Source organism: Prenolepis imparis, unplaced genomic scaffold, assembly GCF_030444845.1.
Source record: "Prenolepis imparis isolate NDT839.2.m4 unplaced genomic scaffold, iyPreImpa1.0 SCAF_1, whole genome shotgun sequence".
Lineage (NCBI taxonomy): Eukaryota > Metazoa > Arthropoda > Insecta > Hymenoptera > Formicidae > Prenolepis > Prenolepis imparis.
This window is the reverse complement of record NW_028141159.1, coordinates 9168798-9196167: the sequence shown is the minus strand read 5'-3', so window position 1 is coordinate 9196167 and position 27370 is coordinate 9168798. Positions and strand designations below refer to the sequence as shown.

Sequence of the window (27370 nt, the reverse complement as noted above, 5' to 3'; positions counted from 1 at the left end):
TAGACTGCAAAATTAGCTTATTTTTAAGACGGATAATAACGACGACCACTATGATATACCATCGATTATCATTCGTATCACCGAAACACTTCCCTACCTCCTCCTCATCATTCCGCCGTTTCGAGAAGATGCCGCGTCATTTCAGATTGCGATATCGACGCGACGAAAAACGCTCGTCGATGTCAGGATATCTGACGTTTTATCTGATGCGTACCGACGTCGCGCTAGACGTTCTTTTTTCCACTCCCGCGCCCGAAAGGTCGTTCCGTTCTCTACAAGAGATGGTAATTTTCTCGAGGAAATGATATCCCGAATGAGAGAGCGAAGCGCCGTTACCGATAAGACGTAAATATCGTGTCTTCGATGCTGCCACCGTCGCCGGAGAAATACCCGATACAGAAGAATCCCGCCCTCGCCTCGTCGAGGCGTGTATCTCTCTCGTCGACGAGACGAATAATGGACAGACAACGCGGTCCAGACTTTAATAGACCGCGGATGTGCTTTATTTCTCTCCCGCTTCGTACTCGCGCTTTTTTTTTCCTCTTCCTCTTCTCTCGGGTATCTTCTTCGTACTTGTGCCGCGCGCGCCATTCCACCTTGTTCCATTATTTCTCAACTCCGGCCGCAGCTTTTTCGTACGGCTTTTCTTCCCGTATGTCTCACTGCCACCTTTTCCGTTATTCCCACCACCTTTTTCTTCCTCCCCCTCCTCCTCCTCCTCCTCTTCCGCGTCGTGTCGTCGTCGCTTAGATTCGTAAAAGAAACAATAATGGTCTGGCGCGAGGAGAAACTGGTTTCGATTCTTCCTGTGTCGGCGAGGCATTCGATGGTATCCGCTTATTCGTCGCCACGTTGGATAAGAGGAACGGGAAAGAGGAACGGGAGAGTGAACGGACGGAAAGAAGCCCTCGGCCATCATAACTTAATCCGGGCTTACGACCAAATTCCTTGAGGATTGGCCGGCTCTCTCTCTCTCCAAGATGTCTCCCTCTCTCGTGTTCTTGATCGATTTACATCGCGCGGACGAAGGCGTTGCGAAATCTTTTTAATCCTCAACTTTAAAAGCACGATTGAGAATCTTCGTGTTCGATGCTCTTTAAAAGTGAATCAATTTCGCGACGGCTGTAACTCAATGTTCGTTACGGGGAGACGTTCGACATCGACGATTAACATTGGGCTTTTTTCACGCGGTGAGATCAAAAACGCGTTATCGCGAAGCTCGTATTGTATATGACACATCGACTATAAAAATACGCGATTTGATCAAAGATAACGCGAAGATAGCCCGCGATACAAACGTACGCGTACGATAATACGACGTGCAATTGAATGCGTATCGTTCAACGTGTTACCTCGTCAAGTAACGACATAATAACATAGCCGGGGATGAGTTCTACTCCTCTCTCGCATAAGAAATACATTAATAATCATTAAGTTGACCTTAAGAAGTCGACGAACGTATAGTTCAATTGTCAGCGGGAGGGATATATATATATATCAATCATATGTCAGATTTTCTTTCTTTCCTCTAAATCTAATATATCAGTGCGCTCTCTTTTCTGCAGATAAATTTAATATCTCGCGCTTTAAAGCGCCCTTAACCGGTCCTTCGATCAATCACTTTCGATGATTCAGTTAATTGTGACGCATCGACCGCGCGTCATGAAACGTCTCGGTGCACGACGACGACGACGAAGAGACGGTAGGTGGTGACCAAAAAGATCTCCAACGAAGCACCGTCACTTGTTTTGACAGACGCCAGAGATATACGAATGCATTTTGTTTGCTCATCTTTTCTTGGCCGACCCACTTCCCTTCGGTCCTCCATCATCGTGTCCCCTCTTCCTCTTGTCCTTGTTCGCTTTGAGTTCTCGCGTTCTTCCCCCATCCGCCTTCTCTACATCTTCCTTTCCCTTTGGGCCCCTTTCGATTCTTCGGGGCTCACCCTTCGCGTGCATACAGTTATTTTTTTTCTTTTTTTTTTCTCGCCACCGCCTGGCATAAATCTTCTTTCCGCTCGACGCCCAAGTTTCGGCACTCGCGTTTAGGCTTTCAGCGCGTTTATAGCGTGTAAGAGCGCACTGAGATGTTGTTGATTGAACTCGCCTTTTGAATCCGGAGGAAACGACTATCGTCGTCGCTCGATTTTGACCGTGTTTCCGTTCGCAGCACATATGTCATTTATTCTATCGAGGGAGAAAAATAATGTGAAAAAATTCTTATTTTCCTTACAATTTGTAACAGCCATTGCTAGTGAGAGCTACTGCGATCACCACTCTGCAAATGTCATCGCAATCGATATTATTTACCAAAATCAACATGCATAGAGAGAATACTCTGGTGTGATGATATATCCCATAAGCATAATATTATTATTCCAGTTCTTGTTATTCAGCTGACGTAACGGAAAGCACACAGCAGTCACAATCAACATCTCCTCGGCGATTGCACGTTCGATGCTCAGTGTATAAAGGTGCGATCGATATAATGAACTCGGTATAAAAATCAGAGCAGTTACAGAATAGTTTTACGGATTGTGTGTGTATATGTATACTTCCCTTGGTCCCCATGGCACGGTAACACGAATTCCATAGTATCGACTACCGGAGTACACGATTGTCAACTTGACGAAATTCGCACGATGATCCCCCCAGGTGTGCTCGTCGTGACTCTCGGCACGATCCACGAGAATAATAAAAGGTTCTCAGGATCGCGGAGCGTGGAATCGCTTCGAGCTCCCGGCGGGCGGTCGGCATTGTCCGAAAAATGTGGATCGGGATCAGAGAAAGCGGGAAGCGGAGCAATATAAATGTTAATGCTACTGGACTTGAAAAGGCAAGGATGCGGACTACCGTGGGGGTAAGGGGGAAATTTAAAAGACGCGTCAAAAAAAAAAAAAACGAAAATCTTACGATTCGCACTCACTGACACATTGGTTACATTATATAAGCGCTCATCGCGAAGAAGCGCGCGATATGTACGTATATGAAAATATCTGATGTATAGCGATGTTTTATTTTTTATATATATCTTAATAATTTTTCGTCCTCCTCTTCTGGCCGACGTATAGGATTGTAGAGAAGTCGGACGAAGAGCGAGTGAGGCCACGTACTTGAAATATACTGTCACACGCGTATAGTGGAATTCACGCGCAAAAAGCAAGCGCGAGCGTGTCTCTGTGTGTAAGTTACGTTTCCCGCTCTTTCTCTTTTTCCCCCGAGTGAGCTTGTAACGTGACGCTGTAATAAATTTCGGCGACCGAGACAGCCGCAACAACGTTTTCGCCGCACTTGCGTGGCTGTCCTGTAGAAAAAGAATTCCCGGCAGGCCGCGTACAACACACTCCTTCACCTCTCTTCTTCACTCGGTCGCTCTTTCATTCGTAGTCGCGGCACTTACGACCTTTTGAAGGTAGCATCCACCCCTTTCCTTTCTCCTTCCCCACCACACGCGCGCCCGCACCTTTTCATTTGCATGTGCCACGTGATTCATGTTCCTCGAAGCAGACGCGACAGAATTTCGCTTCCCGGGGTAAAGGACATGATCCAAAAATTCAAGGGCGTGTTTCACGGTGAAAACGCGGCGTGTCGTAGCGCTATCCCGCTGGCCATTATTTATGTTCGCGGTTCTACCGACATATCGCCGAGATTACAGACATTCCTCGAAAAATTCGCTTGTTGAGTATCCCGGGGAACGTCGAGGATTCCGTGCGGTGGGCACAAAAATTAAGAGAGCAGAAGTACACGAGAGTGCGTCTGAAGAGGCGAGTCTCCTCTCTCGACGGTCGGATTGCTATATATTAAACGAATGTGAGAAAAAACATCGTCATGGGAAAACTCTTTCCAAGAAGTCATTTTATATAATGTTTGCTTAATTGCATATTCATTCTAATATTTATCACTTTCCATCTTAATTTAATTCGTAGCAAACTGTGACCTGTGACATGTCGCTATTAATTAATACTGCTTGTACATTTGATACTGTGATTAATTTCCCCCTTCGCAGTATCGATAAAATACTGTCTCTTCTATCGCTTTTCAACTTTCACCCTTTTTTTGTAGAGATTTGTTATCGCTAAGCGCGCGATAATGGAAGATTATTGGTCATGCTCCAATTATTTTCCAGGCGCATTATTTCCAGAGTTTAAATATAATCTACAATGATAGGATGTGATGCTTGGATGTTTTTTGCTTGTTTTTTTTTCACTGTTCTGTATCATAAAACGCTGGAAATTGTCAATATCCGCGGAATCATTCGAAATCAATACGAAAAATCAATGCGGAGCAGAAAAAGCACAAGTATGAGCACATGAAGAAATAATCCCTCCAAGGAATATATCGGCCATCATTAAGGTTATTTTCGAATTGGTATGTCCGATAATCCCACAAAACCGTCCACTTCAGAGTCGTCGCTTTACCCTTCAACAGGTTCTCCGATTGAAATTCGAAATCTTTCGATCTCGGCGAGAGGCCTATATGCTTGGGTCCATGGAAGCCAGTCGGAATCACTACGGGCGCATAATCCGCCGACAATGGGCGGCGTCTAAACGGAGATTTATCTATTGACAACGGGGACCCTATGCTCAGATCAACGTCGTTTGGTTAAATCGACCGTATAAGATGTCTAAGCCTTAATTCTGATTTATCGACAATCTGGCGCAGACTGCGGCGAAAGTCTTCATCATTGGCGTAAAGCGGTCGCGGTTGCGCATCGATTCTTTATTATATTACTTTTGGAATATAATCTCTCCTAATGACGTTCGGCCAGCTTTGATGGTCGAGTCTCCTTTTAGAAGCGATTTAATCAGAGCGATGATTTTTTATTCACTTATATAGGTTATTATTGTGTCGCTTTATGAACATTCGTTAAGAGAATGAAGTATTGTATTATTATAGTTAATTTGCGTCAAATTATAAAAGTTTTATTTTTCATAAAGTATCCAATAATAATAATCTAGTATCAAAAATATACCGTTTTTTAATGTTACTGCTCATGATATATTGTAAGATTGAAATATACAAGAGTATCCCTGTTTTCTCACATACCGGAATTAATTTTTTTCTTTAAATAGAATATTTTTTTATCTTTCTCGTCTCTGTGTAAAGTTTGTCATTGCATTATATGAATTTATCACATGGGTATAGTTACTCTCAAAGTTTCTCGGGATGCCTAGATATACGGGTCGTGAACTTGTAAAGCATTCCGCAGAACGGAAGACAGATGTGGAGTTTGCGGCAGCCATCGAATTTTGGAAACGTGCCCGTGCATACATGTACCAATGGACGCGGGACGAATACAATATTCTACAAATTCGAGAATGTCGACCGTCAATGCGTGGTCACGTGCCACGCGACTGGATCTACCTGTATGTGATAATTAATTCAAAAAGCCGCTTCAAAACTTACCACAACCGCGAATACTAGAATAATACAAACACGTAACCCAACACCGACCCAAGGCGCATCCGCGTCCGAAAACCGCCCAGCGGGGATGCTATTATGTCGGAAATGGAGAAGGAGGTCGTGAAACGTGAAAAAATGCGGCGACTCCTTTCACGAGTAATTCATTGCTTGACCTACGCGCCTTCTTGTCGGATAAAACCATTAATTTTTGCGTTAAAATGGATCGCCCATCTCTTTACCGCATGTTGCCGTAAAAATGTCTCGTACTGTTTCGCTTTAAACATTTGATGCACGTGTATGAATTGCATGGATAAAGATAAAAAGGTGCGCTTGTATTATGAGCGACTTTTACTGTTCGTCAAATAATTAGACGTGATAGCAAAGCAGTAAAAAAGATTATAGCAAAAAGTAAATGGCTTTGGAAAAATTGTACATATTTTTCGTATATTCTTACATTAATTATTCACGATCTTAATATTTTTTTATTGTCTTTTGTTCTATTAATAAAATATAAATTTCGCGTATATAAGTAAGTTAGAAACTACCATTTCGCGAATGAAAAATGTTGGAATCACGAAAGATAGATACAACAAGCACTTGAATTATTTCGAGCGACAAGAGCTTTGACTTCATCTGGCATGGGCACACATGTAATATACTATCGGAAGTAGTACTATACACTGTCGAACAACGATAAAATAAAATGCAATAAAAATGTAATTTCCGTAGCCTCTCCACTTGATCCGAAAATAGATAGCCGCAATTTTTCACCGCGAGGGTGGCCAACGGGACAATATCTGATGGAAAGTCGAAGGTGTGTGCAAGATCCGACAACGTGAAAAAATGCAACCAACCCTTTGCCAAATAATTCTTTGTTTGACCTGCGCACTTTCACGTCCGGGAAAGCCATTAATTCCGCTGTCAGAATGGATCGAGCAGAACCAGGTAGAAAATCGTTACGCCCAGACATATCGACACCCTTCCTGAATTCCGATAGAAGCTGCACAACGTCTAATGGAAGTTTCGCGGGTTTCGATAGAAAGTGCACCCTTATATATATATATATATATATATATGCGCGTGTGTGTGTATGTATGTGTGATTGTGTGTTTGTATTCAATGCAGGCAATAATGAAAAAGAGCGTACTCGGAATGTGAGAAGTCGCGTATGAATGCGTTGTATCCATTTTCTCGTACATTACAATACAACGACAATGTTCATATATGATTTTGCATGAAGATGACTGTTTTAAGCACGAAAAATTTTAAACATGGCAAATTTAATTAAAGTTATATTTTTCTAAAAATAATACAAATTAATTGGGAAACATGAAACGTTTGCTAATTTAATAAATAATTTCTATGCAAACTACTAAACTTAGTTTCCGCAAGACGCGAAAAGCCAGTAATTAAAATAGTAATTTATAAATTCTCGGTTTCTAATTCGAACGTATTATGTATTCAACACGAGAATCGACATTATACTTTCCGCAGATACTGTACCCGCAGCAAAGCACACCGTTGGTGTACTAATTATAATATATCTCGATCGATCCACACTGTAATCGTCTGTAATTGTTGTTGGAGTGATGATTAATTGTTTTGCTGATGTATATACCAGCAAGAGCGCGTTACGCACGACAGATTGGTGTGTCATTATAAATAATCATACAAATAATTTCGTCGACACCTCGTTTATCACTGAGTTAATTATCGACGGTCGGATTAATTATAATGTTGACGGACTCTGACAGCTAGACATGGCTTCACTAACATATCTTCATTGACTTGATGTATTTTGGAAAACTATCTGTCGTTAGTTAATTAATCCAAACGATTCTATTTAAATTGTGGCGTAAAACTAGATGATGCAAAACATTAGAAGCATTTTTCAAAAATTTCAAGGTCTTGAAATGTCTCGATAGTTTGAAGGTTTTGAAGAGTTCTTAAAGTTTTGAAAATCCTTCAGAGTTTCCAAGTTTTGAAAGTCTCGATGAACTTGAATGAAAGGTAGTTAACGTCGTGAAAAGAATGAACGGCCAACATTCTATGAGAAGTCACTATTTGTTTGAACGCGTTGCATGGAACAACTCATAAAATTATTATAATATTTGCGAAGTGTTCTTAATTGCAACATTTAAATTTCTTCCTACATCGAAATATGAAATTGGTCAATAATACAATAATTGGTCAATAACATTAGTTTGAAAAATTAAATTACACAAATTATTTTATTTAACAAATTATATGCGTCATAATAAAAAATAATATGTCTTCCGTCGGATTGAAGTAGCATTGTTCAAAGTAAATCAATCAGTGCGTCCCCATGGAATTAAAAAAGAAAATTCGCACCCTGAGTGAGAAATCTTTCGCCCCATAAATATTCAGCCAGAATCTCGGTATACGTATAGGGTGTTTTTAACACCGCTTAAAGTTTGGTCCGCTCATGCCGGCAAACTTGGCGGAACGTTATTGCATTTTATATTTCGCCGATCTATATAAGGATGCATGGGTCCAATGCATGTGTCGACCAACTGCATTTTTTCGCGTATGAGTCTAAATTAAGGTACGTGAGGGATTCGCCCGAAGGTGTCGTAAAATATTCGCGTTTAACTCCCTTCGCGCCGCGTCGCATCGTCTACCCCCGTATTGCGGCAGCAAAACGCCGCAGCCCCTACCCGATCCCTGCTACACGTTCTCACCATATACCATGGCGTACCTATTATGCGCGATGTCGGTGAGGTAACCCAAATAACTGTGTGATGGAAACCGCCAACTGCGTTTTCCGTAGACGGTGCTTCGTCGCTCAGCTTCAAAATTACCGGGCGCTTATAAACGATTTTGTGTGAACAATCTCTATCTCTCTATCTTGCTCTCTGCTCTTTTCTCTCTCTCTCTTTTTCTCTCTCATGTGTTGGAAAGGTTCTAAAGCCGCAACGCGCGAACGTCAAAACGAAAATATTTGTGTAACCCTCGACGCGACGTGATCTCATCATCGTAACTTCCGTAGCACAGCGACGTTATAAAGTACAGAGTTACGTATCAGACGATTCTACCGCATTTCCGCAACCGTCTCGAGAATGTTATTTCACATTCGTCGAAAGTTTCGAAATCGAGATGTTAAGTTTTTTGATCAAATTGATCAAGATACGAAGTTATGTTAGTAATAAGTATATGTGATGTGTTAATAATATTTTTATACATATTTTTATACATGTTTTATACAAACAAACATGTAGATCAGACGATTTACGTAATTACTAATTGCACCAATTTTAAAAAGCTTCTAATTTCTGCAAGAACATACGTATATAATATTATAGATAATAATTTACATTAAAAAATTATGTTGTAGAATTAACGTCATTTTTCAAGAACTACAAAAAGTCTATTTATTTTTTTTGTTTTTGTTTTAATTTAACTACAAAATATAGGATGTTATCATACCGCACTGCAGTACTATCGAAATGCTCTGTATATCACTTTCTCACATTTCCCATTTCGCCTAACGCGTAAAGCGAACATGGTAGTTTCACGCCGCGCGAGCAACTATGCGGATCACTGCATTGCACTCGAGGAATTTGAAGGGAACCGGCTACATATCTTACCCGATTTCACACGTCGCGAAACATGGGATTGCACGTAAAAAAAATTCTAATTAAAATCATTGATCGTCAGGGGGGTCACTGACCTTAACATTCGCCAGCGTTACGCGGTCGGACTGAAAAAATATATGCTTGGAATTTCTTAATTAAGTCGAAATGCGTACCACCTTCATTTCATGAATTTCCGCCGTTTTCTTACATTTGAAGTTTCACAGAATGAAATGGCGTAGGACCATAATTTTGTTATTTTGATCCAGAAATGTCACAGGAATAGAAATTCCTGATTTTGCAGAGTAACATAATTAATATTACATCTGCAGAATCTGTATAGTTGTAACATAATGTCTCATGAGCTTTTTTGCAACGGTTTTATATTATAAAAATAATCGATTTTTCAAATATTTTATTATTCAATTAGGATGATAGAAATTTTTCCGAAATCGCATGAAAAATCATTTTTCGATGTTCGTTTAATATACTACAAGCTGATTCATGTTTTTTTAAAAGCTATATATATTAATAATATGCAACATAAATGCACACACAACTATTATGATGTAATATAATATTACGATATTCTTGCATCGTTATAGGCTTTTGAATTAATCAGAAAATAATGGAAATGTGAGATATATTCGTTGATAACATAATCAGTAGCTTTACTCCAAAATCATGATTAACACATACAAAATTAAGAGATATTCGACAGTATTTTCCGCGATCGTGTAAACAATGAGAAGCCCCGCTAACAGGGAAATATGTACTCAGCGAGAGCGAGCATGAAGATAGCTGGTAAAATCTGATTCACAAGCGGTTGGAAAATGTAAATATCGGGAACGGAGGATCAACAAAATGGCTGCCACACGTGTCGATTCTAATATTTACTGCATCGTAGTGCGGTACAGTAGCTACAAGTCGGTGGTAACTGAATGTAGGACGTTGCTTTACGAACGTCAGTTCGTTGAATGTTAGTTGGCGGAACGTATCGGAGCCTTGCCCAAACACTCGGCCCGCGCTGGCAGATGTTTAGCTTACCGTGTACTCTGTTTACGTAGCTTAATCGAAAAATCATAAGTGCAGGCGATATCGCGTAGACGTACGACTATTATACAACGGCGTGTTCCATTCGTGGAAGGAAAACGCTGCCGGAAGCAAAGTGCGGAGTCGACCCCCATATATTTGTGAATTTCTCGATGGATGTGAGAAAGAATATATTATCCGGAATATATTAACCGGTTATTTCATTAAATAATGGGGAAATTATGAAAATTATGGACAATATAAGCACGGCAATAAAACAAAGTTTGGATTTACCTATAACTAACGATTAAATGATAATAAATTTAAAATAAAATTGCTATAAGTTTGGTATTATTTTATCAATTCTTTTTGAACTATTTAAAAAAAAATTATTTAATATAAAAATAGAAAATAATTATAGCAATTATTATGTAATACAAAAATTGAAAAATATATCTCGCAGAAAGAAACAAATATATTTTTCTTTTATTTCCTTCATTTCCTAATTTAATATTAGGATATATATTTAATATTAGGGTATATTTCCTTGCAGTTCCGGATTAATATACAACCGATTGATATCCATTCAGAAATTTCACATTTGACGTGATCATTATATGACCATAATAATGTAACATGAAACATTATTATAGAAAATTCTATTAACGCATAACATAATTACGAACTTGACACGATATCAAGATAATAATTTAATTCACCGCATACAATATTGAATATATTTGTGCGCGATATATCGATATATACATATAGCCTGCCAGGACCTTCTGCAGGCCTGTTAGATCGTGTACATCGTAGCTTAGAACCATCCCCGGAGATTCATTCGAACTACTGATAGCGAGGTATAGCTTGGTAGTGACACCAATCAATGTATACTCATGTATAACACGGGAGCGTTTAGCCATCTGCAGGCTACGGATTTAGATAGGGTTAGCTATGAAGAGGGAAATCTAGTTGCCTTGGGTCCCTAATTATCCCAAGATCGACTCACTGCGGGTGAACAGGTATAAACAGTGATTCTCAGTTGGACAGTGATCAAAGTGGCTCATCTATATTGCCCATCTCCTCTAGTTGATGATTTTGTGTCGACGTTTATTATAGCTTCATTGATTAACTCGAATTGAGGAACATAAATTGATATCGTGAGAGAATGTGTTTTAGAAATTTGAAAAAATATTATTCAAAAATCTTTATATAAGTAAAGTGATATTTTAATTATTACGATAAATATTTAAATGTATATAAAAAATAAAATAAAACTTTTCAATAAAATATTTGATTAATAAAAATTATTGGATGTTAAGAGTTTTAGTGAAAAGAAGTTAAAAATAAATGACGTTACTTTTATATCGTAATATTTTTGCCTGTCTCTCCTTTCAATCTTTTCACTTGACGTATTTGTAGCCTTACTTTATACATGCTTGCTATCAATCACGTCACTTCCATGCAAGCATATTGAATGCAATCATTAATCTCATTTCGAGCGTTCGCTCTGGCATAGATTGCAAGTACCGATATCATGCATTCTCGATAGTCATTTAAATGTGATAATGTAAGCTAGAGCAATGCTACATAATTTTCTTTGATGTGATTTACATATCTTACGTATTCTTGTTTTTTTAGTTAAATTATAACATAAATTATATTAGTGTTTAAATGTCGATGTTACGGATATGTTGTAGATTGTAGAGGATCATCGAAAATATCCGCGAAAAATATAAAACGCGACGTATCTGCGTCAAATATATATTTCGAGCCAATTATATCAGTATCGATTCGACAGTTTCAACAGATTTCAAAATACGCACGTGCGTCTACGTGGCAGTATACGCATACGTCCGCATGAATACATCCAACTACGAAAAAAAAAAAAAAAACGCGTTAATATTTAACATCAATATCGTACGCGCGACTTAACGCGATGTGCCATACACAGTCGCGATGCTCGATTTGACGTTGTAAATTTAATTTACAGGCAGAACACGCGTGCACATATTCTTTGAGATACGAGCGGTTCGTGCTTATAGCATATAATGAATTTCGTGCCAACATTAGACGCCCGTAATCCCACATAAAAAGACATCGTCCGCGTCGTTTCGGGAGTCATTTCGTGTTTCGAGACAATGATATTTTCATGTGTATAGTCCTTCGTGCAACCGCATCCACGATGAATTACCGCGCGTCAATGTATTTCGAGGATTTAATTATTCTTGGTATCTCACTCGTTCGTCTACAGCATATTAATCATATGCTAATCAAAGACCGTTAATGTATCTCTACATTGAATACCACGCACGGATTTATCGAAATGTGATTTCAAGGTCGTTCGCTTAAAAAAAAAAAAATGTGACAAAGGGATGAGATTAAGCGCGACGTATATTTTTTTTATAACTCGATTAGTCAGCGCGACTGATTTTAAATATCTACGTATAAGCAAATACACAAGCAGACAATACATCAAAATTCATATTGTATTCATTAAATATTTACCCAGGTTTTATTATTACCTTATTTAATATTGATTTAATAATGATCATGACATTGTAATATATCTCAATGAAGATGTATAATATGAAGAAAAAAAGTAAATAGCGTTTCTCGCAAATTGTGCAATATTGCATTGGTAAATAAAGATCCGATAAAGAGTTAATACATCATTTCAATAAATGTCGGTGCTTTTGTTTGAATTGCGCAGATTGCGTAAAGCAGAAACAAAGCGTGTCCATCCTATGACTCTTGACAATATCGCTTACCCCGAAAATCGGGATATTTCGCGTCAAATCAATATATACCGACACATTATTGCGCGCAATGTGCGGATATGCGCGGTATTGCGATATTCGAGACAGTATTATTGATAAAAAGCGAGAGCACTCTGCAATATTCTCCGAGAGAATTCTCGGAGAACGTAAGGCATTCTTTATATCTCCTTCTTTTGCCGACTGTAATGTATATTATGGCGCTGTCTCCCGGTTTTTTATTGCATTACCTTCTGTCTACCAACTGGCAACGAGAGCGCGCAGTTGTTAAACGATCGTTATTACGATGTATCTCGATTCGATATTCGAAAAATATGCAAATATATCATGACATTCGAAATAATTCCGCGGTTGAATTTTTGGCTCGATTAAATACGCGTGCAAATATATAGCGAGCGAAAGGAAGTTATCGAGCCGCGGCTAACAGCCGATGTTCATTATGCAGCGGTTGCTTTGCAAAAAAGATGATGTGGATTGTTTCCCGAAGGAGTGGACTGCGAATAACGAAGCGAACGCTACGACTTGCACAGGCAAGCTGATTTTTATCGCCGTATCGATTATTTGATCGACGGTATTTCGAGTCTCTCTCGAGAGTAAACACGAAACTAGATTTTCGGTTGATTTATAAATAAACTGAAAATATCTATCGCGTCCTGATGCTACGATTCGTGATATATCGAACCCCGAAAATACACGCGAATGTTCAAAAAATGTCAATTATAACTGCGACTCTTACGCCCTATTATGCATAAATACGCTTTCGAATCGTGACCAAAAATTTCGCAATTTGCATATTGATTCCACTTGTTTCGTGGATTCCAAATTAATCTTTGAAAAGTTAAAACAAAAAATCTACTTCTCTCACTTGAAGTGTTTAAACGAGATGTTGATTCGACATGGTTAAAATCGTTAATGATTTCTCGAGAAACGAAATAATTATAGTTAAGCAAGTCAGACCTTAACTTTTGGCTCTCGCAATTATAGCAACGACGCTCCAACTGTGTAATGTTGTAATTGCAATGAGATAACGTTTACTAAGATATAGAACTAAGATACAGTTTAAAAAAAATATTGCTTCTCTTTCACGAAGTAAATGTTGTCACAATGTTGTCTATTTAGACAACGTGTGTTTAAGTGAAATTGCATAATAGAGTTCGTCTTTCATTAATGCATACTATGCATTTTTTAAATATAAACACAGTCATGTACTCGCAAAGTAAAATCAGCATTTCGTTAGTTACTCACAGTTTTTCCGCGATGAGCAAGCTCGCCAGGTCACCAGGTATCTGCGTGAGGACGCGATGAGAGCAGTCGACATCTTGTCCGGCACACGTGCACGCCCAAGGGCACCTGATCCCATTCAAATCGTCCATCGTACCCGTCATACTACTACCGAGGCCGAAACTACCGATTCCGGTGCCATGCGAGGCCCCGCCACCGAGCACGGATAATATTAGCAAAAGTCCCCAGGCGCAAACGACGGAGCCGCAGCTGACGCCGAGCAGACGTAGCGACCAGGCGGGCGTCATGGCGCGCGCCATCGTGAGGACCTTGCGATTGATGTCCTTCACGGCGCGATTCGGCCCGTCGAGGAGTCTGGCGATGCTGCCGACGCGGCTCTTGGGCAGAATATTGTCTGGATTGTGTTGAGCGAAGTAAGGTGGTTCACCACCGGCGAACTGGCTTACGTTGATGCCCGCGTAAACGTAACTGGGCCCGGCTGGCTCCAGGAAGGAGGATATCTCCTCTGTGGGAGGACAACCGAGGATGCGCACCGGACGAAGTATCGGGTCCTGCTCCAATCGAACGATGGCGTTCTCCGGATCGTGATACCTCAGATCCCGGTGTTCCCGTCTCTCCGTCGACTTCCCTCTCGGGCAGTTCCGTCGGCGATCATGAACACGACAGGGCCGGCTTCGGTTCGCGTCTCTTCGGCAGGGTGGCTCCGCGTGGGTTCGTGTTACGTGACAGGACACTCTGTGTCGATGCGCCGCGCAGATTCTCCTCGCCGGTTGTTCGTCGTCGTTGCCGTTGTCGTTGCCGTCGTCCAACGTCTTCCTCGAACGCTTCGAGCGCGCGTTGCAATTATTACCGGTCGATTGTAGCTCCAAGGCTGCGCCGTTGAATTCCTCCGGATGACGTTTGCAGTGTACCAAGATCGGGACGTCGTTGTCGATCGTTGACACTATGGAGCTTTGCGGTCCCTTTGTTTCCTCGCTTCCGAGCCTTTCATTCAGTTCTACGTGTTCGTCGAGCGATCTCAGCCCGATGTCCACCGCGGCCAGGTCGGAGTCCTGCGTCTCGGTCGTTCGGATATTCTCGCCCTCTTGCCGGCTAGGTCTCGTCGATGGTTGCTCGCAGGCTAAACCATCCAGCGGGCCCTTTCGGGGGCCGTTTTCGTGGCCCCCTTCCTCGCCGCTCGCTGGTTCTTCCAACGAATTGTTATCCACCACTAACAGCACCACCCGTTCCCGCGCATCTTGCGGTACAGCTCCCACTGACTTTATCTTGATGCTGGTTTTCGGCCAAGGATCTATCGTACCCGAGTGGGTACGTGGCTCGTGCCGCGAGACGGTTTTCTATCGATACCTCGCGAGGCGTAGACAATCATTTACTGTTGTAAATAACGCCGGTGATATTAGATATCGAATCGATCTCAGTTTCTCGGTGTGCAACGATCGCGTGGATGAGGAATACACATCAAAATTATGCGCAGGACGAAACAAGTGCGTTAGTGGATCGCGGATAAAGAATAATCGGTATTTTGCCAACGATTATTTCTTACATGAGCATTATTAGCGTTGACGATTCGCTCAAATGTATCGATGAAATCAAGAAGTTCATTCGGGAAGAGGCATCACCTGAAACAAAATAAAAAATTTATATTAAGATTAAATATATCACTAAAAATATTTACGGAAAAAAGTTCAAATTTTGTAATATAATTTATATAAATCTAAAAAGGGATTTATTTATTTAAGTTACACGATATATGTAACAATGTGTTTATATGTATATACTCGAATAATATATATACCTCTGTCGAGCTGAACAACTCTATTAGTAGAGTATAGAGTGATTTTTAATTGTAAGATCGCACAGCGCGGGTACGTATACGTTATCGTACACGTAACAAGTCGAATTGAGTGAATGAACACTTAATTTAATGGGTACAGGAGAACGATTTAAAGCGCTAACGGGGAAACTTTCTCGCATGTGCAATCTTTACGAGCGTGGATATATAAATCCGTGCGGGACCAATACACAAAAAAAATAAAATTCATTCAATTCAATTAGGAAGGAAACATGTATCCATGTGCTAGCAGATTTGAGAATGTAATTAACAAATTAATTAACAAATAGGTCGAATTTTAAATGCAATTACTAAATAAACTGTCACTCAATAATCGGTTCGTTAATATTTTTGAAGCTCCAGTTATGTTAAAATTTTTATCTACGCCACGGTTTAAATAAATAACCGACTATGATATTAGTTAGATTTTATAAAAGCAGACAATTCGTTGTGTGTAAACGCGATATAACATTCAAATGAAATATATAAATATCTGGCCTTCAGTCGCAATAAATAAACAAAAAGTAGCGGAAACTGCTCTTGATACAGATACAAATGGGAAAAAAGTTCCGTGTCCTTTGTGGGCGCACATGGCGCACCTTGTACGGATCGAGGAAAGCGGAGATTCAATGGCGCACGCAGTTATAAAGCGAGGAAACTCGCCGGTGCAATATCGGAAGTACGAGAAAAATATGCTAGCGAAGCACAATCAAGGGGCTCAGATGCATTCCATGCACGGCCGCCAGAATTTCGAGGCATATTGGAATTTTTCTCTGACATTTTCCGAGGTTCCTGCTTTTCTTCCTCCCAACTTTTTCCCTCCTTCCCCATCTACCCCCATTCGTGCCGCCCGACCGCACGCGGTTTCTGCGCGAAGAAACGTGCCTTGAACACGCTTACGCGATGTCTCATGTATATATGTACATGTATCCACCGCGTAAGTGCCTTCCTCGTGCGTTCCTGCGATTCATCTTTACCTGCGGACACCTGAAAGTAGAATGCGGCCGGAATTTTCCATTCGGAGAAAAATGCGATGCGGTACCACTATGGAGCTTTTAAAATTAGATCTGACATATGCAGGAATGAAAGAAATCGCTCACTTGTAATAAACGTCTGCTAAGCGATACGATAGAGAAACGCGTGCACGACCGGAAATAGTCACAAAATAAAAAGTAAAGTCGAGAGTTTCGAATCGAATAAATGTAATATCTCCATGCAAGTAATAATTCAGGATAAATATTTTAAGAATACTATTATTATATACTAATTAATATACAATAATAATATTTAATAATATAGTTTAATTAATATCAATAATAATAACACATAATAACACTAATAACAAATAATAACACATAATAACAAAATAATAAAATAGCTAACGTATATGAACAATGCGCGTAAAGCTATATGCTAGCATTGCGTAGAGTTGTTGATCCTATTAATATTAACAGACTTATTATAACAATTTTTTGTAACATTTTTCACACACTTTATTTGAAAACAATACCACGAATTGACTCGGCAAGCGCGCGCATTTGACATTAAAAAAGCTGTCAAAATACGCAATGATGACGGTTTTTTAATATACGAGTATTATTTCAAACGCGAGAAGAGTATATTGCAATTTTCTTCGTTCTTCACAAAAGCAATGGTATTAAACTCGTATTAAACGAATAAAATTACTCATACACTAATAACTTCTTCAATATTCAAGCTGTGAAATTACACGATCAAATTACGCCGTTTTAATAACAGATCGATCTTCATCGGTACGAAATAACACAGTGCATATATATTGAGGTAACCAATCATCATGGAAAAGAAGCAACAATAAACTGCGATATTTTCGAATAATTGCTTCTTTTTCAAGAGTAAATTTTCAGTGATGCAACATGTTTTCGAAGATACGTAATATATCTTTGTCGATAATATTACTTGTTAATTTTTAAATTATTTAGTAATAGAAATGCGAGAAAAGACATATGTGAGACTGTCATTGAAGTGACATTTTGACGCCGGAAATTTATTTCGACATAAATCCTTTTGCTTACTATTATATTGACGTTCTCGAAAAGAGGAAAAGAAGAAGTCTGCCTGTTGGGCTTCGTCGTACATTAAAATTCGCGGAAAATCTAATATTCGCTTCGAGAACGCGGACAGGGATCGATAATTCGATTAGCAGTAGTCGCTACCGTCTAGTGGATGCTTCCACCTTCCCACTCTCTTCACCCCCGTTTCACTCCCTCTCCTCTCTATCATCCAACGTCGAGTACGGTTAAAGTAGCTGGCCCCGATAGGGTGTGTACACTACGCACGTATAATATTCTCGAGCACTTTCCTACAGATAATATCGCCCCGGAAGCCTCTGATGTCGAAGTTAAGGTGGCAAGGGTGGCGCCAACTCGGTTTGAATGCGACACAAGCGGCGCGGCCGCTCCTTGATGGATAGACAGACGAAAGAGGAGAGCAGAATTCCTTGTCCCTTCTGGCGCGTCCTCGTCGACCATGTCCCCGTCGCGGCTACGCCGCATTAATTAACGTTGTTAGCGCATATTAATTAAAGTAAAGTAGCGCGCCGATAAATGGGTGCCGGCAGGTTGAAATCTTTTTCTTGCTGCATCCATTCATCGTCGTACATACGGTAGCCCTCCTCTCAGAGATTCGCAAAAGGTTGTAGGTACGAGCGAACGAGCGAGACGGCGAAAAATCAATTTCTGCATGCCCTACACTTTATGGAAACTTAATTTATTCGCGATATACGACGGTCGATAACTAACGACATTATGCTCATGAACGTGCAGCTGCGACGGATATTACAAAAGAGACTAACTAACTCTGTTTTACTTTCTACAGAGCAAACGTATGATTAAATCCGCCGACGGATTCGAATGTCCAACATGCTTAGACTTCGAATGTTGTACTTGCAAATTGAGCGCTTGTGGACTCACGTAATGTGATTTAAAACATGATTAGTCATATGGGACGCATCGAGAACGGTGAGGCTAAAGTGTAGCTTTCGAATGGTCGTCTGTTTGCGAAACGCATTAAAGCTTGTAAAAATCGAAGACATACGTTAGCCGAACGCGTAAGTACGTTCCCTTCCTCCCCCCTAGGTGCAAAGGGAGGGGATCAATATTGACAAAAGTTCGGGGTTGTCGCAACCCTTCGGAGCGTCTGCTCTTGGGATACGTCGCGGTGTAAAACGAGAAAATAAAGTACGAAGCATATGTTACATCTTCCAAAGAAATTCAACGGACAAACATAATAATCCTATGGATAGTATATACAATATTATCTTTCCAAACAATTTTTATGTCTCTCTCTCTCTCTCTTTTCCCCTTCTCTCTTATGTGAGTTAAATTTATTTTTAAATTTATGTATAATATATTTTTAATGCCTGAATAATCATGTATGTTGAATATTATCTCGTTTATTCTTCGTGATAACAATTAATATAAATATAAAATTTATTTCACGTAATTTGCATGTAGGCTACGTATTAAATCTGCAAATACTAGTAATACTCTGAGAGAATTTAATAACTACAGTATATAAATTTGCGCACGCGCGTAAATATGAATTGGTAATGTAATGTAAATTAATAAAAAAGGTAATGTTATAATTAAAAAATTTAACAATTTCCATTAATGGCACATTATTTTTCTTCACACATTTTTTTGTGCCGTTACTAAATAGTTATCAAATTACGAAACGAATGGTATAAAAATTTAATCATTTTTCATAATGAATTATACGCATCATATGCATCGAAGAATTAAAAAGGGCCTTTGAAGTCTTTACACGGAAAGATTCTTTTCGTTCAAAGTGAGAGTGCACTTTATTTATCATTCGTAACAGACCTGTTCTTACTCTTAGAACTTATGAAGTCTATAGGCAAAACTGCACCCAATTTCCATTGAAATCGAAATATCGTGCAATATGATTATATCGAAGACACGCGTTTGTTCGACAAGTATTTTCCATCCGAGGAAAAAAATGCACACATTTTTTAAGATGACGCGCCCGCGTTGTCTGCGATACTTTGTATCGTCGGCTTTACGAGATCTCGCATAGAAGTAGGAACGATATTACTTCGTCGCTTAGACATGACGAATGTATGATATGTACACGTCCATGGAAGTAGTAGGAAATCCCTTTGAGAAGAAAAAGGGGGCGAGCAAACCAGGAACGATTCAGGAACAGCCAATACAACTGACTCCGGAATATTACGTTTCTATTGAAATATATTTGTAAGCCACTTCGGAAGACAATTTTGTCTGAAGGATATGGATGTAGACAGGTGGATAGAGATATTCCTGGAGGGCGGATCGTTATAGCGCGCGGAGGGAAAAGCGACTATGGTGCTATATAAAAGAAAGAGGGAGGAGAGCTCGTTTATCCTAGCTATACCTGTTCGCGGCTAGGATTACTTTCTTCATGGATATTGTACGTCTCTAATCAAAACTTCACATATCGTGAGATTACGTCTCGCGTAATTTTTAGCTATACATTTTATTATTACGTTTTAGCTATATTTTATTGTTATAATTTTACAATTCCGATTTATTTTTCTGTCTTCGATATAGTGAAAAAGTTACGTACATTCTATTTTTTGATATTTATTTAAGAAAAAATAAATATTTGAAATCTCTGTTTCAGATACACCGATATTTTCGAAAATCGATATTTCACGCAAGCCACTGTGTCATCACACACTAATTCTTGACACTTCCTAAGCAAATATTTGAAATCCTTCCATCTCTGTCTTATACTTTTCTTTATTTCCAACAAGTTCTAAAGACTCAGATCCTATCGCACTTTTGCCACTACTACTCAATAATGTAGCGCTGACATTATCGTGAATGGCGCGTACATACATCTTCACTTTCTTCAATATTTCCGCATTCTATCTCTTACGGGTGTCTACAGTAGACGGATTCGTGCCCTACGAACCGAAGAAATTCGACGACTTTTCGTGAAAAACCTTCGGGGCGCAGTTTGCTTTGGAACAAGAGATGTTTGGCTAACATGTGTGCCTAATGGCCCGTGCAAAATGGATTTTTAAGGTCTCTCTTTTAAAATGCGCGCACGACTATCTATCGCGAAACGATGTCGCGGGGCATCGCGCGATCGATCGAAAATCGATGTTCGATACTAAAAGCAGTGACATCGCGTGTCAACAACATCGAAAAATCATCAACAATATCGATAGTAACGATGTTTCCGCGGTGCTAATTTTTGTATCTAGAATTTAAAGTGATACTTGAAGACACTTGTGAAATTGTTCTCAGTAAAGTAGTGTAAGATTATAAAAAATTGATACGATCAAAGGGTAAAGTAATCGAGAACTCGAACTTTAAAGGATTTAAAGAAAATGCAGATGATTGTAGTTCTATCAAAGCGAAACATCTTCTCTAAAGCTATTCTTCCTCTATATATAACACACATACCTACATCTTATTATTATACTTACTCGGATAACGCGCGTGCCATATATACTCGAGAAATGTAAACGCTCGAGGACAAGGCGAGCAAGATAACGCTCGTACGCCCTCTTAAAGCTTTTACAGATCACAGTAAGAGAGTGAGAAGGGAGGGACTCTCTCTCGGATATATTAGGTTTCCCAGTGCGGTTTTCAACCACCCACTCGATCGGTTGATCGGTCGACTTTACCCCGGGGAAATCACACTAGATACGAATTGGAAGCTAACCCTCCCCCTCTGCCTTCGGCCCACCCCCTTCCTTTCACCTTCCGACGTGCTTAAGAAGAGGACCAAGAGTGCGGTACACGGTCCTTGGCGACATGGAGACGGTGCTGTGTATTAATCGGGGGAAGGATCTTCTTTCATTCCTCGTGGCATCCACTCGTGTCCCCCCGGGACCGAAAGAGATGAGAAAGGATTACTGCAGAAGTAGTATTTCTCTCTGCTGTATCGACACTTCAGTGATTGGCGGAAATCAATATCGATTTTTTCCCTTCTATAAAATTGCGCGAAACTTCGTAAACCGTACAAAGAGGATCTGATCAGTATGCAAATCGATATCGTTGCCAGTTTGACAAAAAAACTAATATCATAAAAAAAATTCAAATACAATTATCTTTGACAATGAAACATAAAGTCTGAATTTTTCTCTTTCTTTCTCTCTCTTTCTCTTTTGTACAAAAGTATTTTCATACCGTCTTTATGAAATATATACAGAAATATACGTGCGACACAGCGCTGCTTAATTATTCCATTTCTGTCAAAATGAATTTTTTCCTGCAACACTTATTTTTTCGTAATATTCGAAATTGCATTTATCCTTTCAAAGAAATAAATAACGGCAAGAATTAAAAGCAGAAATGAACTCTGTTTCACTCAACTCTTTCCTTGTTAGCAATATTTAAAGAAACTAAGAAGTTCGTTTATTACTTCCAAGAGAGTTTATTTAATAAAACGTATTAAACTCGCCTTCCGTTTGCTTTTCTACTTAAGATAATTTTTAAAAAAGTGTTTTAACAAATAAGATGCCGCGTCGTTTTTTTTCACAACTCTGTTGTAAATTAACAAAATGCAAAATTATAAAGATCAAATTACTTTAATTACTTATTGTACTACTGGATTTTTAATAACTGCCATTAATCGTTTCCCATGCGGCAAACATTCGTTTGGTCTCTTGCTAAGATGTTTTAAATTATAAGCAATTTATAATCCAGTTTCTACATGTTAATTACCGGACAACTCGTTTCATGTTCATGTACAAGCATTAATGCGCAGATCTGAGAAACAGAGAAACTCTTTAGTAATAATCGTACTTGCGATAATACTACTCGTAATTACTGTAATCTAATATACCGTAATGTCATTGTAATGAGTTTGTTACATTAACACATAGCATCTCTTTGTGCTCGACAATAAAATTTCTTCCAGTTCAAATTATAATATTTATGCAATTATTTTACTTTTATATTTTCATGATTTTAATTCACATTATAATTAATATCTCTATCAAATCTGTCTCAGTATGATAATTATCATTTCCATTTTATCACGTTCATTAACTCGGATGGGATCTTAATGTTCCGCGCTCACTTTTATTGCCGATAGTCAAGACGAGTTGTTTTGTGGCGAAACGATCATCAGAGAACATCCCTCGAAACGGGAGGAGCCGCAGGAAGCGTGTCCCTAATTTCTCATGTCTGTCCACGGAAATTTCGCATTCGCCCGCGTCCCCTCGTATCCATCTAGGAGCCTGCCGGCTATTAAATCTTGCCGGGCGGCAAAAACTCCTTCCGAATTCTATTTGTCTTTCCACCCGTCCTCTTAGCCTGCTACCATGGAAGAAGTCCAGCCACTTCCGTCGGTTTTCCGAGCCCGTCTCGAAGTTCCGGCGACCAAACGCTAATCGGTCTAGACTCCGTTTTCTGCTCGTCCCCTCATTCCTGTCTTACGAAATCCTCGTTTTCCTTTCCTCGACTCTCCTTCATCAGGATATGGCGAAACGAAGCCACGAGCACATAGTCAAGAGACGGTTTTCTTGTCCCTCGAGTACTTCGTGTCCCTTTATGTGACGCGTCAGCAATTGGTCGACAGAATAAACGGAGAACTCAATCGGTTCCTTATGACACGTGCGAGTTTCTCGACCACTAAGCGCCCCGACGATAACATGCGTTTGTTATGTTCATTGGGAACGATGTGCTGATAGATATAAATTCGGTGGATTAAGCCTGTTTTGTCACGTGTCCGATTATATAACAAGATATTGAGTCAAAAGATAATCAATCATAGATATAGATATATTAAATCTAAATTTGTGGAAAATAATTTATTTTGTTGTGTCCGAAAATATTTTGTCAGATATTATATAAATGAGATATTATATAGGTGAGAGAAATGCGTCTGTAATATTTATAGAGATTTTATAAATTCTAAAACGCATAATTGTTAACACATTCTATATTGCATCTTATGAGATCAACAATTATCTATAAATAATATAAACTATGCAATCTCGTTGTAAATTGCGCTATTGCGATATTTACCTAATATAATAGATTCCTCTCTATTATGTAACTGTTAATTAATAATTCACTTAGGCTTTATTATATATGAGGAAAGTCTAAATACATAATGCATAAATTGATGGATAAATTGAGAAATTCTGAAAATTGTATTAAAACAGAGGATCGAGGCAATCATTAATGCATCTATCTAATATTAATTCATGATCTGTTCCTAATGACCATAATGTTAAATATTTAACGAGCAAATGTATTACATTATTCAAGCATGAAGCTAATGTGAAAGTTTTCCAAGAACATCGGGAGTAATTAATTCGTCGCTTTAATTGCGTTGCGCGCGAGCAATTATTTTTCCGCGTATACTTTCTTTTTTTGAATGATCGTGTCTCAAAGTCACTAAACTTTTTCCACTCGCGCCATTGTCACGCAGATATCGATGACGGAGTATTAGTGTCATAAGTTCAATATTGACACTATGCTTATCATTCGTACGCAACATTAATCACGACGGCATTCCGAACACGTCACTCGCAAGAAAGTGTATTCTCTAATACACGCTTCGCTCTCTCGCTCACCGTATCTAACCGATAATATAGTAGCGAGGCGAGAGAGGCGAGGCGAACAGAGAGAGAGTAGAAAAAGGTGCCGAAGGAAGGCAGCGGGAGAAGCGCTCTTTTTTCCCTGTGACTTTTAAATAAAGTCATCCGGTGGGCACGCTCTAATGGCAAATCTATAATGGTTCCGCGCATCTTTTTTCATCCCCTCACGTGCAACGTCCTGCTCCTACCATTTATTCTTTGTTTTTGCACCTCACTTTCGGTCGACGTTTCGTTTCACGTCTCCGACGCAATGACGCGACCGCAAACCCAGGGCCCTTCCTTTCTCGTTCACCCACAACGCTTCTACATCGTTCTCTCGAGAAATGTCGAATGGCGCGATGCAAACGGCGACGCCATTCGAGGATCGATCGATCGTCGGATGCAACGTGATAATCCCGCGTGGAGTATGCGGTCGCGTATCTAATCTCGGCGTGGCGGATGCTGCATGTGTGTGTTTATGTATTGAGTGCAACAAGGTATATAATACGCGCAGTGATAAACCGTGTGTACGGAGAATCGATCGTACTTCGGCGTATCCGCGCGCCCTGTTTAAGATCGCCGATGATTGATTTTCTGGAACGAAGGGAACCGCGCCTCGGAACCGAGTAACATATCGTTTAATCATTTGGTATAATTTTCACGGCGTTAACTGGAATTAAGCACACGACACACTAAAGTGGATTTTTTTTAGAATAAATTATAATCGATATCTTCGTAATAAATATCCGAATGGCCACTATTTTTTTCACGATTCATCAATTCTTAGCATGGAACATTTATTCAGCAAAAGAGAGAAAAATTTTTATATTAGATTTATATTAATTTTTCAACAAATTATATTTTATGTTCCTATAATATTTAAATCGAGCGTAGAACTCTGCATTCTAGAAGTTTAAAATTATCAAACGTACTGATATAATTTTATAAATTAAATTATAATTATATAACTTACAAATATTTTGATTAATATTATACATATTAAAATTATAAAATAATAAATAATAATTAAAATTATAAATTAAAATTGTAAAACTAAATAATAAATTTACATAAAAAGTTAAATATTATAAATAATATTGCAATCAATTTATATTGTTTCGCGCATCAGCGAAAACGTTATTGAAATTTTCGTTCCCTAACGTAGCAGTGAACGCACGGCAGTAAAACTTAAATGAAACATAAACGGTGGTGACATGACCAATAAATGCTTTGACACACAAAATATTAAATGTACATATATCAAATCAAGTAATTGAAGCGGGTAAACGGGCAACGTATTCATCGGATCGTAAATAATCGAGCGAATGAATAGTTATCGAACGAATGAATAGTTATCGAGAGAAAAGAATCGAGCATATTACGCTTTAAGCAATTGCTAAATACGGCATAACAGCTGTTTGAAGAAATATATTTATGACATTTACGACGCAAACGGAGACGTTTACGATAGTAATAGACAAATGCATAAAACTTGGAAGACCAACTAATTTGATGAGGGTTCCGAAATGAATCGTTTCGCCGAATTGGTCGAATGTTTCGACGTGGCTTATATTACCGGTCTCCGCCGGCCGGACCTCTGCTCTCCACCGTTCTCTACGGCTTTATCTTCGCAATGGAGTCCTATCTTGAACACCGTGGTCGAGATTGCTACGCAGGTCGTTATCGTTTTATGAATAACAGTTCTCGAAATTGCCTCCACCAATGTACGTACCCTATCTTGACCTATGTAACTACACGCCACGTGTATTTAAGTATACCATGCGCTTTGCACAGGGCTCGTTTTGGTGCCCGGGGTGGGATATCGAGCGAAATACTTCAAAATGGTGCACCTACCGGCTGCAGATGCATTATCTATGACGTATAATCGTCCGCACGTAAACGCGGCCTTATGAGAATATATTTTGCCATTTAATAGCGCACTAATACGCTTATGTGCAGGATTATCGGCAACTAATTGTAAGAGGTATTAAAATCACATACGGTTGGAAAATGTTAAGTGTCGAAAGTGACTTGTACACGTGATACTAGTGACGGACAAACACATAAATTAAATGCTATAATAAATGCTATAATAAATGCTATAATATCTCAAAAATATATTAAAAAATGATATATATTTGAAACAATTTTATCTTTATTAATATCTTACGTGAATAAGAAAGTTAAACAAAAATTTATCTTTTTTGCCACGACAAAACCCCAAAAACAGACCTGTAAACTGTCAAGACGAATTGAAGCAAAATAATATAGATGACTCTCTCCCCTTAAGTAATAAATTTCCTTTTCCCTGGCAGTTACGCTTACCGCGGTCGAAAAAACCATCTCCCCGCGATTCGGCATGAAAATAATGCATGACGCTAGGCACGGTATATAAAGAATGTACGCATTCTCCAAGCTATCCACGCACCGACATTGCTGTGTAGAGATCCCTCAGTACTCACACTAACATAGAAAGTGAGGGAGGGACGAGTCGCGCTCGTACACGTGCGCATCCGCGAGACATATGCAAGGGATAGCACCATAAGGGTAAAACGAGAGGAAGGAGCCTACGAGACGCACGCTTTCGCGATAGATAGCGATCGCGCACGAATTCCGTAACTTTATTTTTTATTCCGCGAAGAGGATCCGCGAGATCAACGGGTAGAACAAGAGTACAATGGAAAGAAGAGACAGGCGAGGGAAGGAAAGAGAGAGAGACGCATGTCTCGCGCGAGCTTTTAGAGAAAAGTATATATCGACCGCCGTGGATTATATGATAAATGTCGCGACTGTAATGCTGCGATTTTAGAGGTACCTATACAAGTAACGTCGGTTCTCCGAGGGCCGCTTTTAACCTCCGTCGTCCTTCCCGATCTTTTGTAAGACGCGTGCCATACATACAGAAGCTC

The 27370-nt window shown here is 39.4% G+C and overlaps 1 protein-coding gene and 1 long non-coding RNA gene across 4 annotated transcripts in view; one reads left to right on the top strand and one right to left on the bottom strand.

The window, feature by feature from the left end:
• The window catches only part of Sli (slit guidance ligand), a 329787-nt gene extending 314405 nt beyond the window's left edge, over positions 1–15382 (bottom strand). For both annotated transcript variants that reach the window (XM_083053307.1, XM_083053308.1), the window contains exon 1: positions 14050–15382. In XM_083053307.1, coding sequence (XP_082909433.1) covers positions 14050–14345 — 296 coding nt within the window. In that variant the 5' untranslated portion in view covers positions 14346–15382. The remainder of the gene's footprint in view (positions 1–14049) is intronic.
• LOC145944816 (uncharacterized) overlaps positions 1–27370 on the top strand; it is a 394708-nt gene that overhangs the window by 319874 nt on the left and 47464 nt on the right. The window lies entirely within an intron of this gene.